General features: G+C 36.1%; 1 protein-coding gene across 2 annotated transcripts in view; it reads left to right on the top strand.

Moving 5' to 3' along the window:
• The window catches only part of COL9A1 (collagen type IX alpha 1 chain), a 67111-nt gene that overhangs the window by 24709 nt on the left and 23351 nt on the right, over nucleotides 1-19051 (top strand). The window contains exons 12-28 of one of the 2 annotated variants that reach the window (XM_048936545.1): nucleotides 253-288; nucleotides 5109-5132; nucleotides 5425-5478; nucleotides 5627-5680; nucleotides 7549-7581; nucleotides 7670-7726; nucleotides 8415-8468; nucleotides 9604-9657; nucleotides 11439-11492; nucleotides 12311-12364; nucleotides 13900-13953; nucleotides 14122-14175; nucleotides 14274-14327; nucleotides 14555-14608; nucleotides 16129-16173; nucleotides 16990-17043; nucleotides 17148-17201. In XM_048936545.1, the coding sequence (XP_048792502.1) occupies nucleotides 253-288; nucleotides 5109-5132; nucleotides 5425-5478; nucleotides 5627-5680; nucleotides 7549-7581; nucleotides 7670-7726; nucleotides 8415-8468; nucleotides 9604-9657; nucleotides 11439-11492; nucleotides 12311-12364; nucleotides 13900-13953; nucleotides 14122-14175; nucleotides 14274-14327; nucleotides 14555-14608; nucleotides 16129-16173; nucleotides 16990-17043; nucleotides 17148-17201 (843 nt within the window). Of the gene's footprint in view, nucleotides 1-252; nucleotides 289-5108; nucleotides 5133-5424; nucleotides 5479-5626; nucleotides 5681-7548; nucleotides 7582-7669; nucleotides 7727-8414; nucleotides 8469-9603; nucleotides 9663-11438; nucleotides 11493-12310; nucleotides 12365-13899; nucleotides 13954-14121; nucleotides 14176-14273; nucleotides 14328-14554; nucleotides 14609-16128; nucleotides 16174-16989; nucleotides 17044-17147; nucleotides 17202-19051 lie in introns of those variants that run through there. The other variant, XM_048936544.1, reaches the window with a different exon arrangement.

Here is a 19051-nt window from a genome sequence, read left to right as displayed (position 1 = left end):
CAATCATACGCAATGGGAACAAGAGTAGAGAAACCTGACTTCATCAGCAATCAGACAAATGAAGTATACATCAGAAATCATAGTAACTAGTATGTTAGAATTGTTTTTCTCAAGAGAAAAGATCCAATAGCTTATCTTGCAGAACGTGTCACAGAATTATAGCCAGCGAAAGATTAGAACATTTTCCTGTGTGTTGTATACAGAACTTTGTTCTAATTTCACTTGAAAAACTCAATTTTTTATCTTTTGAAGGGTGAGCCAGGACCTCCAGGTGCTCGTGGACTTCCGGTAAGTCTTAAGTTTAGTACATGAGGAGGCTTTTTAGACCTCAAATCTACACAGCCAAAAACTATTTCCGAGTTTTCAAAGAACTCCTAGAAAAATAAAGTAGCCTGAGGAACCTTTTATCATTACATGAAAATGTGTAGGATTTAGTGAAGAGGACACATTTGGTTTGTATACTGTAGAAAAGAAAGGTATGTCCTTAAGAAAGGTATGTCCTTGATGTGGTCATAGTTTTGGAAGCATTGCCAGTGTCGATTTCCATCTACTTGTCAAAATCTGTAGAGACAAGATAGCCTGTGTTTTATTTGGATAAATTTATTTACCTACAGTCATACTATTTCAGCTCTTCATCATGTCTTCAAATAGCCTTGCTGAACTTTAAATTATGTATAGGACTTTCTGTGCCATTCCATATGAGAGCAAGACAACATATGAGAAAGAACATGAAAAAATGCTGTTCAAATTGGCATACAGATGAATTTAGCATTTATCTTTAGGGTTTGTAAAGAATTGTGAATTCCAGAAATTTAACGAGGTTAGAGAAGTGAATGATGGTGTCTAGAAACTAAGATGATACAGGGAACTAGGAAAATGAGTACCGGAAAAACATGAGTGGTGTAAAACTGTAAAAGGGCCACACATAATGATAATTTAGTTAAGATTTAGATTCCTTTTGGACATTATCCAAAGGGGATTATCTAAAGGAGGCATTATTTTCCCATATAGCAGTCATTTTCATGAAATTCTGTGTCTTTTGATACACAAATATCATCGATATTTGTCCATAGAAGAAATAGTAATGCTATTTTTGAAAAGGTTACATTATAGAAATATTCAAACCTAAGATGAATCAATCTATGTGAACATTTGCATTTGATTCTCATGGATGCTGTTTTCTTGCCTGAAAACATGGAGCCTGATTTATACATACAATACCTTTACAATGGCTGGAAAATCTGTAGTCTTGATGTCACAGCTAAACTTAGTTCACAAATAATAGCAAAACTGGGATAACTTTTGGGTAAAATGAAGGCCTGAGTTTCTCTGTTAGTTTTTTGTTGTTTTCATTTTTTGCTGTCAAATAGTTGGTGAAACCATTTGCTGGTAATTTTCAATACTTTTAAAAATAAATAACTAGAATGGAGAGTCAGGTTATCGGATTTGTTATTTAGATGATATGGAAAAAAGCGTACATGAGAAGAAATATATAAAAGATAAAGTAGGAAACTGTAAAGTTGTTAAAATACTGTAGTATGAACATGTTCAGAGGAGGGCCACAAAAATGATCCAAGGGATGGAACAGCTTCTCCATGAGGACAGGCTGAGAGAGCTGGGTCTGTTCAGACTCAATAAGAGGAGGCTCTGGAGAGACCTGAGAGTGGCTTTCCAGTATCTAAAGGGAGGCGATAAGAAAGAAGGGGACAGGCTCTTTAGCAGGGTTTGCTAAAGGTGATAGGATGGGGGGAATGGTTTCAAACTAAAAGAATGGAGATTTAGATATAATGGATATAAGGGAAAAGGTTTTTACGACAAGGGAAACAGGAACAGGTTGCCCAGAGCGGTGGTGGCTGTCCCATCTCTGGAGACATTCAAGGTCAGGTTGCATGGGGCTCTGAGCAACCTGATGTAGCTGTAGGTGTTCCTGTTCATTGCAGGGGAGTTGGACTAGATGGCATTTAAGGGTCCCTTCCAACTCAAATGATTTTATGATTCAATGAATTCAAATAAGAAATAACTTGAGGAAAATATATAGTATTTTATCTTATAATTAAGAGTCTAATGTGCGATGGAATCATTTAAGAACTTTAAAAAAAGTGTGTATGTAAAATATACTTAAAGAAGTAGAAACAGAGATGTTACTGTGAGAAAGCAGCAAACTGGACAACTTCATAAAGTTGAATGCTGATTCCACTCAGAGTAGAACTAACTTGATTCAGGTCCATATTCTGACCATATTTTTTAGGCTGTAAAATCAGTAAATCTGCTGAGATTTTGAACCACTGTTGAAAGTTCATCAACCTCGGAGCATTTTTCTGCTTTGGTGACATGCTTCATTGATCATCAGTAGGGGTTGCTTTCAGAGTTGTTCTGCCTCTGCTTAACAAGAAATTGGACACTGTATTTAAAGATAAATCTGCAGGAATGTTTATAGTGGTGAGATGAGAATTGTCAGTTATATAAAGGTAAAGCAAAGACGGATATACTTGGTGACACTGCAAGAACACTGGAAACTGTCATTACCCTTGTAATGAATAAGGCTAAGGTAAATTTTTAGTACTCTGATTTTAGGAAGGAGTCTAGTGCTTGATTTTCTGGCTTCATGATAGCTTGTATATGCTGAATCTGTGTGGAAAGTTTAGTGCTTTTAGGAGAATTCCATATATATGGGCTTTCGTTTTGATGAATGGCTTTAAGCTGCTATAGAAATAGAACTGTTAGTGAATTTTTTTAAATGCCAGTCATCTTGCCTTTAATGAGATTTAAACTTATTTTGTGCTAGTGAAACCTAGAAAGAAAAGAAAGCAGGGTTGTCAGAGTGGGAGTGCTGGAGTGTGATGGTTCTAATTCTCAGATTCAGATATTTTTTGAGAAACTATCATCGCATGTTTGAAGCATTGGAGCTGGTTTTACCTTCAAGGGTTTTTGGCTTGATCTTGAGAAAGTTCATTTACCAGAAACATAGAAATGAGTCTGCATACTAGTTGAATGATTGTGTGTTTAGGTGTAATTATGCCCGTTATGAATTCACTCAGTGGTCTTCTGTAAGTAGTCTGGGTGGTTATCGAAAGACCCCATTTCTCACAAGAATGAACTGTTCTGTGTTCTTAAAATGCTAGGTGCAAACAAAGTCAGAAGTCTTAGCCGTAACATTCATTACTTACATATTATTACCGATGCTTTTTCAAGCTTAGCCAGTGGAATTTGTTGTCAAAGTCAGAACTGAAATAAAAAACATTAAGTATCTGGAGTTTTAGTGATAGTGTTTGCATTTCTGCTTCTGTCACATTTTGTTTCTGGCAGTCTCAGTTTCCTTTTACTCTCCTTTTCCTCTGTTCTTCTCCTGCTTCATCATTTAATTTTAACATATTCTTGTCTCATCTCTTTTGCTGATAATCTATCAAATGACAGATTTACAAACTAAGTAGAATACTTCTGATCAGCTCATAATTTACCACCAAATATACTAATATCTCTAATGTGCTCCTCGCCAAGAGACCTGGGATGTGTACTAGATTCAGTGCATGTATTACACCCTTTGGTTCACTCTCTCTCAGGCTCCCTCTAACTTTTGTACTAGTCAATGTATTACTTTTATTTTACAGATACAAAATATTGATAGGACTGTGAATATATAGTGTCTAAAAAATGCAGCCCCATGGAGTGTGCTCCTTCAAAGCTGATGGCAAGGACCTAAGGCTTTGGAACCAGACTGTGTGGATGTAAAGGGGCTTTCCCTTTAGGCACAGGCAGAGGCATGAATGGAGGCAGCTGTGAGAGGTCACTGATTGCTGTGTGTAGGTCCCTACTGGCTGGAGCTTTCAACTCCCTAACTGGCTCTGCTTGCAGGGAGTTCATGGCCTGAAGTAGCAGGGCAAGGGGAGAGACATGAATTGCTGGGGGCAGCACTGGGCCCCTGCTTCTCCTAGTTAGGTGGGTAAGGAGATACAATGGAATGGGCAGCATGGGAGCAAGTGGCTTCTGCTGGGCCTGTGTGTAGCTCACACAGTCAGTAGCCATAACTGTCTTTCTGTATCACTGCCTTTCACTGTTACATTATCAAGGTGATAATCAAATTGTCAAAGTGATGCTCAATTAGGAACCTGCGTGTACTTGTCTTCCTTCATGCAGTGGCAGATGGCATAGTGTAATACCAGGTATGTGAAGCATTGATGGTTGAATTTGTATAATTAGATATAGGCAATGCAATAAACTGCAGTGAGTGTTAAGTAATAGCAAAGGAATCATGTACATTAGGCGAGATGAAAAGGTTTATTTTCTGCTCTGTGTTAAGTGAATAAAATGAAATTACTCTCTTAAATACTTGGAATTTTCCTTGTGTTACATCAGGGAAACATTGCAGACATAAATCCAGTTTGGTATTTATGGACTTCTATGTGCCACTTAGCCCAGGTGCTTCATTATATCAAATCTAGTGAAGCAAGTTTATGGTTTTGTGTTCCAGTCTTTCGTACACTTTATTGACACTGTTCTCCTTAAATATTCAGATGTCTTTAGAAATGCAATACTTAGATATTTGTTTTTGCAGAGGAAAATCATTTTCCAAATAAGCAGAAACACATTTGGTTGTTGGATACTTCTCATTAAAATGACTCAAAGCAATACTAATAGAAAATATAAGCATGAGAAGTTCGTTCTAGCTACTGAAAAAACACCACTTCAATGAATTTAGACCTTGGGGAAGTAGAGGAAAAAAAAAGTTTTTTTTTTATTATCAATTTAAATGCCCTGTTAGTAAAATTATATCATAAATGTGTCTATCTTGCTGTCTGACAATTGGCTAAGTACAAAGGCTTTCATTTCTACATTCTTTTGATGGTGCATGTGTTTATAAATATGCACATGGAAATACTAGTGTGCTAGTGCAAGGAAGCTTAATCAGTAATTTATTTTTTCTTCAGATGTCAATTACCTAATAATAAATGTCTAACACTGGTTAAACGAGTTTTCAAAATCATTCTGCAGAATCAAACACCAGGGTTTTCACGCTTTTTACTGCCAAGTATTTCTTTTTTCCCTTGGCAAACAGCTCAACTCAGTGCAAAAGCCTCTCCACATTTCTGACTTTTTTTCGTATTTTACAGGGCAAGGGTCTTCTTGGACCACCTGTAAGTATCATCTTTACAATTCATAAATATACTGTTTGATTTTGTAAAATCTGTTAGATACGTTTATTATTCAGTTCAAATAAAGTGATACGGAGGAAAAAGGGACTGGTTTATTTCCGGTGTTCTATGTCTACTATATATGCTGTCCTCATCTATTAGTGTCATTGGGCAAGAATAATGGTGTCTGAAGGCATAATTTGTTGTTTGAGAAAATGCTGTGTTCATTCTCCTCAAATGCTTGTTGTACAGGTGTTGCATGATCTAAAATTACTGTTTAACTTTGTTGTTACAGGGTCCCGCTGGTGCTGCAGGACTGCCTGGTGAAGTAGGCCGTGCTGGCCCACCTGTAAGTAATGCTGTGTTTGCTAAAAGTTTTAATTTTATTTCTTCTGTCCTTCTGTAGTAAATTAATATATTGCTTCTATTATTTGGTATGAATATGTGATTATTTGTTATCATTGTGACTATGAATCAATAGAATTTTTTTAATTTAGGGAGATCCAGGAAAAAGGGGGCCACCAGGACCACCGGGACCTCCGGGCCCTCGAGTAAGTGTATTTAATATGTGCTAACATCTGAGTTTTATATACGCTATTAGTGCTGCTTGAACAAGACTTTAAGTCCCACAACATAATACCAACTTAAGGATTTCAGCAAGATACATCAAATCATACATTCTTGTGTTCAAAGCCTGCAGTACAACTCATGCAACGATATCAACTTGTCTACTTCCATTTAGAAAGTGTATTTCTAGTCCTTCTACTTAAGAAAAATATTTTGAGATGCAAACTCTGTAATTTCTGTGATCACGTATTCCCATTTCTGCAAATGGTCTTAAACTGTAACTTTTGCAAGTTTTAAATTTCCCTGTGTGTTATAGTACATGTACTCTTTGTTGGACTTCAGCAGTGATAGTTCATCAGTAGAGGCAGACTATTCTCTGCTAGAAAAGAATTATTTGGCTAAAGAGCTTGAGTAATGTATGCTTACAGGTGCTACTTATTTTTTCTGTTGCCTGCTACTTGCAAGAGATGTAAGAAAACTACAGCAGTTTTACCTCTGTAGGAGGATGGTTGTCCTCTCTGAGCCTCTTAGGAAGAGGAATGTTTGTCATGCCTTTGTGTTGCGGCTAAGGGAGCATCTGGCAGGCACAATTGGAGGCTGTGGGTTGTGAAGTGCAAGCTTGAAGAAAAGTTTGTCACACTAATACTTCTTTTAAAGCTCCACTGTTTTTCTGCTGAACAGACTCTAAATCTATAAGTTTATTCTAGACCTTGTCTCTTGTCTTCATGAAAGTTACGAGAGTGTTGAATGAGACATGGTTTAAAAAAAATAACAGTGAATGATAACATGGAGAAGGGTATTTAGGAAACATAAAAAGGCAGTTAGAAAGGAACCCTCAGTAATGGTGTATGCTTCCTCTATTCACTGATTATTTTGTCATCAAGGTTTCTTGATGTTACACAGTTTCAATCCAGTTACTGATCCCTATCATGCCTTCAACTTTTTTTTTTTTTTAGTCCTTTTGTGTTAAAAGACAGTAGTTCAGTTCTTTAAACTCCCCTGCTTCATTCTGACATAATCATCCATTCCACTGGGCTTTGGAGAATCCAGCAGCTGCTATGAAGTCATATTTCTTCCTGTTGTGTCTCTAAGCCTCCTATGAACTTCCATCAATTATTTGATTTAATATGAGAAATGGCCTTCCTCCCCCCCCAGCTGAATCCATCTGGTTATACAGAGGTCTCTAGTTTACTGCAGTTCCAGAAACTGGCAGACATGTCACTCACCTACCAGTACTTGTGTTATGAGATTATTTTCTCTGAAAAGATATGGTTTTTCTTTTTTTGTTTTTCTTTTTTTTTTTTCTTCTTGAATGTTAGCAAGCTTGAAAAATAAAAGTCATCCTGACCACAATAATTGTTTTGGATTCTGTTTGAAATCTACAGAGTTTGTAACTTTACCTTGTAGTACTTGCCTAAATACTGAAACTCAAATTTTGCTTTTCATTATATAAAAATTTTAGGAATAATCTACCATGGATATATAAAACCTCTGGTACAAATTACCACCAGATTGACTACAGATATATTAGTAAATCAAACAGTAGGTCTGTGGAGTTTGATATGTAAAGTAAAAGATGGACAACCTAAGTATGTTTTAAATAGCTTAAGAAAAAAAGAAGAGGCTTTTTCTTCAGAAAAAATGTTACAACTTAAAGGATGGGATTCTTTGGGACTTGGAGTCTTACAATAATATCCTACAGTTTAGGTTGTTTTCATATCAGAGATCCTTTGGTGAATTATACTTCTGATTCCAGCTTCAGATAGTTGTATTTTCCATTTTGTCTAATGCCAAATGGATCAGGCCTGTTTAATTTTCTTTTACTAATTTTGATTAATTTCATTTAATTTAGGGAACAATTGGTCTGCAAGATGGTGACCCATTGGTAAGATTTGTCCACAATTTTTTAAAAAACCATTTAAAGACAACCTTATCCAAGCTATCTGGTGCTGACAAAATGAATGTTCTTCCAGTGTCCCAATGCTTGTCCACCTGGCCGCCCAGGACATGCTGGCCTAATGGGAATGAAGGTAAGAAGGATGTGTTCAAACATTCCTTACAGAGATACCATTTGAAAACACCAGGGAGAGTACATTCTGGCTTCAAAGAAGTGCAGTTTGCTAATTTAAAAAACATTTTAACAGAGGGAAGGTTTTATGAATATTTAATACCATAATAGCCTGTTGTCAGAATCTCCTACTGATGCTCTAAATTTCAGAGTAAAACTTATGCCTTGAACGTCTTGAAAAGATTAGAGTATGTGAAAGATTTCTTCATTCACTTTCCTGAGCATTTGAAGTCTGACTCCAGTCTCTACATATTCTACCAAAACTTTTGTCTTTTTCCTGCTTTTTTTTGTTCTCAACTTTATCAAACAAATTGAAAGAAACTCTCTTTGATTCTTATTCTAAGACATTTTATGTATTCTTTACTGGTTTCTGAAAAGACTGATGACTCAAGGAAATCGTTATGTGGTAATCTGAGAAGAAACACCTAATCTGGTGAGAAATACAGTCTCATTAGATCCAGGAAATCATCTTTTTGAGGATGGTACTTAATATATGGTATTAAATGGATAGATGAGGAAGTGTCGGTGAATGAGGATTTGCAGACGAAACAGTACAATTGTATGGAGGAGTCTGTATCTCTTTTGTTTAACTCTGTATTTTAATCTGAATAATCTCTAACTTCTCATTTTTGTTTCTATGTTTATTTTAGGGACAGAAAGGCTCAAAAGGAGAATCTGGTGAACCAGGAAAACAAGGTTACAAGGTAAAAAAGAAAACGTAAATATAAGGGAAAACTACTCCTGTAGTTAGATCATTTAAAAAAAAGAACATTAGATTTCATTAGAACTACCAACAGTTTTTATGTATGAATGTACGAGGAGATACTGCATATCATAATACTGCAGAGTAACTAAAGACCCATCTCTATTCTTCATTCTCTGACTTCTGTATTTACTAGAATGCAGAAATCACTGATGCTACTCTGTTGTTGCTTTTTTTGATCATTCAAATTTAATTATTGTGGAACTTGAAATCTAATTTATTAATAGTAAAACTTCCAAGCATCTAAATGTACAAGAATTCTGTTGGCTTACTGTGTAAATGGCTCTGTGGCACAGCTGAGTCATAACAGGAGGAATGACAAGGAAAAATATATTTGAGAGGGGAAGTGTAACATCAGAGGGAAAGACAAATTATTACTGTAATAAAGTGGCCAAGTCTGATTCAGCTTGAAGACTGAAATGTGAACTTTCTAAAGGTGTTTAACCTTGTTTGATTTTTGAAAAGTTTATATCAAAGTTTGGGAAATTTTACATTGCCTTGCTGCATGCTTCAATAGTGGTTGAAAAGGAAAAAAAATTAGAAAAAATCCCTTCTTGAAACAGCAGTGGCAACAAAAAGCTAAACAAAAGAGCACCCAACCCCACTCTGTTCTTAGCTATATTGAAAAAAAATATTGGCTTTAGATTTAGATTAGATTAGACCTTTTATTATCATGTTATCAAACTGGAGCTTAACCAGCTGGTGAGATGTTTTACCATTTCAGTTTTCAAAAAATTCTGAAACACAACATGGTATTGTGAGGCAGAGCTACTGGCATATCCAGTCCTTTCACATTTATAAGTAAGCCTTCATTACACATTTTATCCAGAAGAACAAAAAAAGCCCAACGTGATTAACACTGAAAGGGACAAAAAAAGAGCTCAAGATTACAATATTATTTTACTTTATCCTGGAGTGTCTTTGGAATTACTTTTTTTGGCTAATAGTAGAATGATGAACTTCCTTCAAATAGGACATGGTGACAGAAAACAGTAAGTAATAGTTGGGCCTTCTGCGTTGAGAAGACAATATCCAGGGTATTGATAATCAACAGTGTATTCATTTTGCTTTCCCAGGGTGAAGAAGGGGATCAAGGACCCATTGGTGAAGTTGGAGCTCAAGGCCCTCCAGTAAAGTATTTCCTTTTTGAATAGTGTTATGCATTTGGTTTATTATATTGTATCTATTCTTACTGTAGGAGAGTGGATATCACAGAAGCTCCATGCAACTTTCTTTTTGTCCTGTCATACTGCTTATAAGTGACAGTAGAATTAGTTTAGTTCATCTAACATTGTTGCATACTTATTTTAAAAAGTACACCACGTCCTACATTTTCTAATGTTTGAACTGTACAAATAGTACTTTTCCCTTGTTTTCCTTTCCATAATTTCAATGATGTTTACTTCAGCCTTGGAAAGCTTGTATTTATGCTTAGCTGTGAAATGTGGACGTTGCTAAGACTTGGGGATGAAGTGTCTGCCATGGAACAGCAGATATTTTCAACTTTCTGTCTTTTTCCATTTCAAGGAAGTAGCCTTTGGTCATACTTAAGGTTTTGGAGTAGCTTCCTTTTGTTCCTCCTCACTTGTTTGTTCTGACATATAATTCCTCAGCCTGTGTTCTCATGACGAGCTTTTATTATGCTTCCCACACCTCAACAGGCAATATGTAACAGACATCAAGGGATCATTTTAAATAAGAGAAATAGACATTAGACATAACACATTTAATTTGTATAGTTTACTTTCTAATGGATTCTTATACTTTTTCTTAGGCATGAAATTCTTTCTTTAATTCCACTGGTGTCCAGATATGACATTATTCAGGAATGTACTTTGATGCACATGACATCCAAATCCTTGATTACAGAATTCTCTACAAGCACATGGCAACAGAACACTCTATATTAGGACCAGAGAATTACTCATCCTTCTTATACTTGCAGCCAAAAAAGCATACCCGGGGCCCTGGCCCGGAGAAAGCAGTTACCTAAGATGCTGCTTCTGCTTCCTGAAGGGCCTATGTGGTCACAAATCACTTTGGAAATGTTCTTATCACTGTAAAAAAACAAACAAACAAACAAAAAAAACCAACAACAACAACAATAACAAAAACAAACAACCCACAATGGGATCAGAAAACAATTTGGGACTGATTTGGCTTTCATGTCACTTCACTATTTCACCAGCTGGTGAAAGACTTCACCAAACGAGATTTAAAATAATTGTTCCTTCTTAAAATATGGGATTCATAATCTACAGAAAATGATGTCAGATAGATGCTGCATGGAAGAGTGTATGGCCGCACTTTAGAGAGACAGGCTGAGAGGTTTTAGAGTTTATACATTTTTTTTTTCCTGCATTTTCCTTGCACAAAAAAAATATGATGTTATGATGCGCAGAAAGAATTAGGAATCTGTTCTCTGCAGCAGCACCTAAAATCTACCAAATCTACATGATGCATGGATGAGAAGTCTTAGATAAGATACTGAGCACTTGCTCTTAAAAAAATCTTGGCCAATTCTTTTCTACATTTAGATTTCTATAAAGCCTTCTGGAGTTTTTGCCTGTATCTGTCCTATATCCTACTTCAGAGAACATAAGCCCTTTCTCAAATCATGCCTTCATGTATTGCTCTTGTACAGACTGCACAGCTTTGTTTCAGCTCTGTAGTAATTTCAGTCCTTTTTGTAATTTCCAATCACAAAGCATATTTGTGATTGTAGCATGTAGCTAAGTCTTTGTGAAATCTTAAATTACTTTATAAATTTAATATTCAAGTATACTCTTTCTTTTTATGCTTAGTAGTAAAATATAATGTACATGGAACTATAAGGATATTTCTGTCTGAAAACTGGAGTGGATATAATGAAAAGATTTAATCATGATTTGAGTGTACTTTTTATTTTCAGGGCATCCTAGGTATCAGAGGTATAACTGGAATAACTGGACCTAAAGGTAACAAAGTGAGTATTAACATTTCTTGTCATAAAATGAACTGGATACAAAAATACATCCATGAATGTTTTCAACCTTACTTAAATTTGTCTCTTTTTTTTTTTTTCTGCATTTTCTTTCCTATGTCAGCTGTGTTTCCATAGCTTCCATAGGAAGAAAGGCAACGTGATCTTACTGATTAAGTGCACATACTTTTCCTGCTGTTCATTAAACTATTTTGATCTATTAATCCAAAACTGACTGTTATGTTTCTACTGTTATAAACTTTCTAAATCAATATGATCAAAATGCTGGGAAGGAAAAGTGTATTGCAGTCACACCATGTGTCTTCCTTCAGAATTGAAGTCATGGAAACCTAATTCTGTGACCTTTTATTTTCAGAAATAACAACAAATTTGTTCTGATTATGACTTCTCATGCATGATCCTTTCTAAACTCTCAGATATGTTCTGATCTATTACTATCTTTACTTTCTGGCTTTCTTTATGTCCTCTCTGAGTCTTTAAAGTTACTTGCTTGCTTTTTTGAGCTGTCTTGCCTATCTGAAATATTTCCTATGTTTGCCAAAGGAATTTATTATTTTCCATAAACCCTTCTGAAAACATTTTTTGCTCTCAATTAAAAATTATAGGATAGCAATTATATTGTTTGCTTGAAACAGTAGAGATAATAATCTGTATTGCACTTCAAAACTTCTCCAATTTTGATTCTATTCTATTATCTGAGGATAGAAATAGTATTGCTAATGACAACAGAAATGTTTTCTGAAGCTTTTAGTCTCTCAGAGCTTCACTTTATTGTCTGATGTTATTGTCTTGTTTTGTAGGGGGCTCGTGGCCTTGATGGTGATCCTGGTCCCCAAGGTCTTCCTGGTGCACCTGTAAGTAGAATGTGTGTTAGCCAAATGCTTCCCAGGGTTTACCAGTCAGGTATTAAGTCTGTCTGTAAATCAGAAAAGCCTCTGATCATCCCAATTCAACTGATGAATAAATGATGTCATGAATCACTGTCTCCAAAGAATTGCTGTGCAGTTGTACAGTTCAGCTTTTCAGTATTGTAACCTCTTTGTTTTCAGTGCTACTATGTGCTATGTATTTTAGGGTGGCTTGAAATTCTTCATTATTTTCTTATCTGGAAAATATTCATTTATTAGAACATAACCTGTACTGGACAGTCTGGCGACTCCCCTCCAAACTAGCTAGAACTTATACTTGGATTAGCCAGTAACTGAATGTGTTACAGAAGTGAATACAGCACACTTTGCTTAGACATTTCTGGATTTCTAGAGAATGGCTTTAGCTGAGTTTTAAAACATGCCTGTCAGATTAGGTTTTAAAAAGAATATTTGGGAGGTATTAGGTATCACTGTATTTACTGTTACTACTGTAAATGTTAATGTATGTCTATCAGTATTTTGAGCAACTGATTCTTCAGGCTTCCCATATTAATTGACAATTAAAGAGAATCCTTTGTGTAATGCAGTACAAAATATACATTCCCATAACATCGACCCAAGGTCTGGTTTGTCCCTTTCATAGACAACCATGCAACTATATGCTCTTTTATGTGAGAAGAACCAGCAGTGCTTTCTGTGGTTCTAGGGAACAAGATAGCACAAATGTGGTGCATGTTTTTCTGCCTCTCTATGTTTTTGATCCTGTGAGGATTATGGACTAGACTCAAAAATCAAGGACTAAACTCTAAAGTTACGTCCAACATCAGTGTGAGATAAATTTTTTTTTCATTTTTTAGTGTTTGTTTTTTTTTTTTTTTTAATAAATACATTACCTCCTATAAGAAAAGCATGATACAATTAACTCCTTAGATCAAGTTCTTTTTGTAATATGCAAAGAAGAAAAAATATACGCGGTTCTTTAGATACGTAGTCTGCACTGAGCTCTTCTAAATTGTCTGTTCAGCAATGATTTAATTCTGATTGATAGATCTTGTAACTAATTCTCTGTGCATGTTTTGTGTGCTGCACAGTGCAAGTCCTCAGTGCTGCAAATACTGTAGGTTGTCTGAAAGCTCTAACTGTGCTTGTGTGAGAGGTTCAGGATCCTTCTATGAAAATACTGCAAAACAAATTGTCAGGCAGTGCCCTTGTACCCATAGCTGCAGCTGTTATATGCACTGTGCTATGTCAGTCTGCATGGTGATAGATCCAGAAGGCTGGTGTAGATTCACTTTGTCTTGAATGGTCACTTGTGCATAAAAGATACCGCAAGTAAATCCTATTAAAGGGATGAGGGATCTCTGTGCAGATTCTAAAGCCCAGCTAAACTCTGAATTTGGGAAGCCACAGGACCAAGGAGACCACAGAAAGATTCTATTCACTGGAATAAATTAAACCGTTGGTTTAAGCTAATGAATCTAAGTAATTTTACACTGACTTATTGCTCAACTTTTTTTTAGGGGGATCAGGGACAGAGAGGTCCACTGGGAGAAGAGGGTCCGAAGGGAGAAAGAGTAAGCACAAATTTCAAATCATGTTGACTTGCAGACGTTGAGAGTGCCAATCATACTTTATAAGTTGTATATAACCAAACATGCATGTCTGAATAAATATAGGTTGATATTCTTTGAACCTATCATTTCAACGTGTTTATTTTCTTTTTCCAAAATTACCATTCTTAGGGTCCTCAAGGGACAAGAGGAATAAATGGTCTCCCTGGGCCTAAAGGAGAGTCTGTATGTATATTTCTTCATTTATGTTGTGTTATACTGATTTATATAGCAAAGTAGTTGAGTGCAGTCTCTCCAACAATATGATTGTTTCCTTTTTCAAGGGCTTGCCAGGAGTTGATGGCCGGGAAGGTATCCCTGGAATGCCCGGAGCAAAGGTAGGGTACAGCTGGCATGCTTTTAATTTATATAGTTTTGATACTGCTCTAGATTTGTTCAGTCATGTGGCTTTTTATTGTGCCACTGCCCATGATTTTACGCACATATGGTTATTAAATAAAAGTTCTCAACCTCCAGTTCGAAACGTATTTCAGCTCTTTGTTCCAGAAGCAAAGTATTCTCTTAGCTTTGATTTGCATAAGTTACAAGCTAAAATGTTTTTCAGGGTGAACCAGGAAAACCCGGTGCTCCAGGTGATACAGGACCTCAGGGTTTGCCAGTAAGTGTCTAGTGTTTTTCTTTTGGAAGTTAGATTCTATTGAAACCGCAGAAAACCTGAGTTTGGTACTCCTGCTGGAGTAACTTGAGTGAAAATCTGATCAACTGATGAAGGAAGAGTAAATCTAGTGCAGGGGTAAATTCTACTTTGTGTATCCAAAATATCTCTGCACAAAAATTTTAATCTCCTTGTGTCAGTGTAGTGAAGAACTGTGTACAAAAGTTTGTGGCCAGTGTGCAGTTCTCCTTTGATTTCTTTTATCTGAGACCTTTTTGATATTTCTATGTGACCTCACATTTAGTGCTGGTTGAGAATTAGAATTGCTCAGATTGGAAAAGACCTTCAGTATTATAAAGTCCAACTGCAACCTAACCATATTACCCTAACTCTAAAAACCTCTGCTGAATCCTGTCCCTGAGCTCCACATCCAAATGGTTTTTAAACACAACCAGGGATGGTGACCCAACTTCCTCCCTGGGGAGCCTATTCCAGTCCTTAACAACCCTTTCTGTAAAGAAGTTTTTCCTGATATCCAACCTAAACTTACCCTGGCACAACTTGAGGCCATTTCCCCTCATCCTGTAACCAGTGAGAAGAGACCAACCCCACTCTTGCTGTAAGCACCTTTTGAGGTATTGAAAGAGAGCAATAAGGTCTCCCTTTAGCTTCCTCTTCCCCAGACTAAACAGCCCCAGTTCCTTTAGTCACTCCTGATAGGGCATGTTCTCCAGGTACTACATAAGCCTCATTACCCTTCTCTGGACAACTCTTTTAGGGCACACAACTTTCCAGAGTGAGCTGGAAGAGCTAACCTGCTAGTTTAGCATTCCCCCCAGTGAATAATCACCTTATTTTTGTATTCTGCTGGGCCAGAATATCTAGAATGCATGACATGTTTTTCTCCAAAGAAATATTTTCCAGTGTGCATCCCTGTAATGTGGTTGTAGGGATTAGAAGTGTTTTTGGACTATTTTTGAAGATGCTCCTCTTATTTTAAATGATTATGCTTGAAAACTGTGGCAGTTGTCAGAAGCCAGATAGCATAATGTTTCAATCAAGTTTCTATCTGAGTAATTGCTATGAGTACATAGTGAAACAGATGTATTAAAACAGAATTGGAAGTTGATTTGTAAAATGATGAGAGCTTTTCAGTTTGGAAGAAAATTTGGTGAAAGCATACGAGCTCTTTCTCAAGTGAGGAGGGTATGAAACATACACAAGAAGTATCTGTTAGACTCTCCACCTCTAGTATTAGGTCACCACGGTGAAAAACTATTTCTAATCTAAGCCAGAAAATAATAATGAATCCTCACTATTCCATGCTATTTTTGCCAATTTATGAAGTTCCCCTTGACAGTTACTCTCTGAACAGGAAGAATTCAACCTTGTCAATCGTTGGATAATAGTGCTTTGATATAAAGAAAAAGTATTAGGAATACATCAAAACCAGTACCAATTATTTAACACTGTTTCAAATTCCCTTAACAACAAGTAAACACTTCAAATTTTATTTCCTTTAGGGTTTACCAGGCTCTCCGGGTATGAAAGGGATTCCTGGCCCAAAGGTAAATCATATTGAGCATTTACTTTCTTATAAGGCTGTAATTGCGTTTATAAAGTTTTAAAGTACTCAGTTAAATTTTCATTGTGATAAGTGACAAACTTTTGGCTAAAAGAATTAGGTAGATTCTTTTGTCATCTGTAGTTTCATGTTTTTTGATTATTCTTTTCTTTTGTATGGTTGTGATGATTCCTGGTGCTAAACAGTAGTAAAAAGGCCAATTCCTTTTAAATCATGGAAGTCATTGTTGTTGGATATGTATGACAGGGGTAGCTCAGAACAATTTGTAATGAGGAATCTCTTCAGTATATTTATAGCTGCAATAAGTTGATTGAATTACAGATATTGTGATTATGTCTATTAAAAAATGGCAACACCAATTCCAATTTTGCTTTAAAAAATCATATGATTGAGAGTATAAAATGTTTTAGATCAAAAAGTTTCAGTCAGTTTTTAGCAAATGAGAATGAAAACTAGATTAAGACCTGAATTTCAACTGAAATTACAGGGGGTTCTATTATCCATTTGTGATTTGAGAGCAACTAGCAGCTCTATTTGGCAATTGTCAGTACAAATACAACAAAATAAGAAAATAATCTGTCTTCTGAAAAATTATACAGAAGGCATCATGTGAAAGTTAAACTAAAACCAAAATAAAGGGGAAAGTTAAAAATTAATAAATACTGTTTTTTATATTTTATATATATATATATATATATAAAATATATATATAAAATATATAAAATATATATATATATATATTATTATATATATATATATAAAATAAGCTCAAAGCTTATTCTTGTCTTTTGTCCAACAGGGTAATAGAGGTCCTCCTGGAGTGCCAGGTGTGATGGGAAATTCTGGCAAACCGGTGAGACCATTGAACTTATTCAAGAGATCTAGAAAAATGAAAATCTTGCATTATGTAAAGAACTGTTTTTCAAATTTCTTGCATCATTCCTATCCCCAAAACAGGGTGAGCAGGGACCAGAGGGAGAAGCAGGTCCAACAGGACCCCGGGGACCACCAGTAAGTATTGAATACATTTCTAACTGAGTGTATTTAGTACTGTAGTGTCCCAAATTACTGTTGGTGCACCTAACCACCAGTTACAGATATTACTCAGTTCAAGTGATAATTTTTAAAGTAAATTCTATTTTTTTTTAACTTTGACCTATACCAGGTGGATGGGCATTGTCCTGCAGAGAAATCCATAAACAGCCGTCTCAGAACTGTTTTTGTTTAAATCCAATTTAAATCCAATTCTAAACCTTTGCTTACATTCTTCTGGTCTCTCTTCAGCTAGAATGGATTCTTTTTTCTTCAGAGTTTCTGATATAGTGCTAAATTTTTGGCTTGAGAAAAACAATGCTGCTAACATACCAGTGTTAATAGTTTCTGCTTAGCAGTGTTGTACAGATCCAAGGTCATTCTCAGTGAATGGCCCAAGGAGTTTGGAGGGAACAGAATTAGGACAGCTGATTTAAACTTGCCAAAGAGATATTATATACCATATGACATAACATAGAAGGAGTTTTGAAGGGAATGGGAATGTGTATTGCTCTCTTCCACTGTTTGGGGGCAAGCTGGGCACTGGTTGGTTTTGATGAGCAATTGCTTGTGCATCACTTGTTACATACATTTTTAAGAATAAATGTATAAATTTATATAAATATATATATATATATAAGTGTGTGTATATGTATATATAGATATATGTACATATAGCTATATAACTGTTATCCTTTTCTTTTTCTCTATCTTTGCAAATAGTTTTATCTCAACCCACAAGTTCTTCTTCTTTTATTCCTGATTCTCTCCCCTATCCCTATGAAAGGGAGGAGTGAGTAAGTGACTGTGTGGTGCTGAGGCATCTGCTGGTTTAAACCACAACATAGTGTGTTTTTAAATAGGCTGAGCTAAAGACTGAACAGATGGAATGAGGGTGGCTTGTGACAGAAAACTAGAATTGAACTGCTGTTCTTTCACTGGAACTGTCAACTTCCACCACTGGCATTGAACAGCTTGTATGCATTAGCTATGATTAGATCACTTACCCTTTTATTTGACTGTTACAGCTATAAAAAGTCAAATGCTGACACTATGTTACAAGATGATGAAATTTGGACCAACGATTCAGAATGTGGCTGTTGTTGTTGCTATTACCTATTTATAGTGCAAATAACATGAACAGCGAGGCACAACCTGGAGGAAGGCTAGTTGCCTGTCCTCCCTTGTAAAGAAAATGACTGGTAACTTCTTTGGCCCTTTGTGTTGACTGGCATGACATGGCTTATCTTCATACTGCTGTAATCTCTAAACACCAACCCACTCATATTCAAGAGCAGGCTACATGCTCTCATTTTGCATGCTGGAAATAATTTCTTGCCTGTATTCCCAAGACTATTCCTGGGCATTGTCTAGGAAAGTGTGAAGTGGCTTGAGCCAAACAGTTTGTCATCGATGATGATGGGATGCTGCTTGGGCCTGTGCCTTGGCCCTGTGCTTGGCCCTTTCTGGTTTGCATTATGAATGAAACAGATGTGAAGTATAGCATTTATCTCTACTTAGAAACACTTTTGTGTTACTGGCATGGATTAAAGTCACATGAGGCTGTTCTAACTTTTCTGTTAATCTTCCTGTGGAGGATGAAGGAATCAGGGATTCAAAGAAAATTTTGATATAGCAAAATTCAGTCTGACTGCACTGACACGACTCACAAAGTTCGGGGCCCTATAAGCTATTGCTTTTCAGGTTTCTCTCTTATCACTGATATTATAGGAATACTTTCCTGGAATCTGCTGAGCTTCTGGTATTGTACGTAGGTGATTTATTCTTGCACTTGTAGGAATATCCTCATACATGGTTTAGGGAATTAC

The sequence above is a fragment of the Lagopus muta genome, chromosome 2 (assembly GCF_023343835.1).
Source record: "Lagopus muta isolate bLagMut1 chromosome 2, bLagMut1 primary, whole genome shotgun sequence".
Classification (NCBI taxonomy): Eukaryota; Metazoa; Chordata; class Aves; order Galliformes; family Phasianidae; genus Lagopus; species Lagopus muta.
This window is presented reverse-complemented; position numbering and strand designations above follow the sequence as displayed.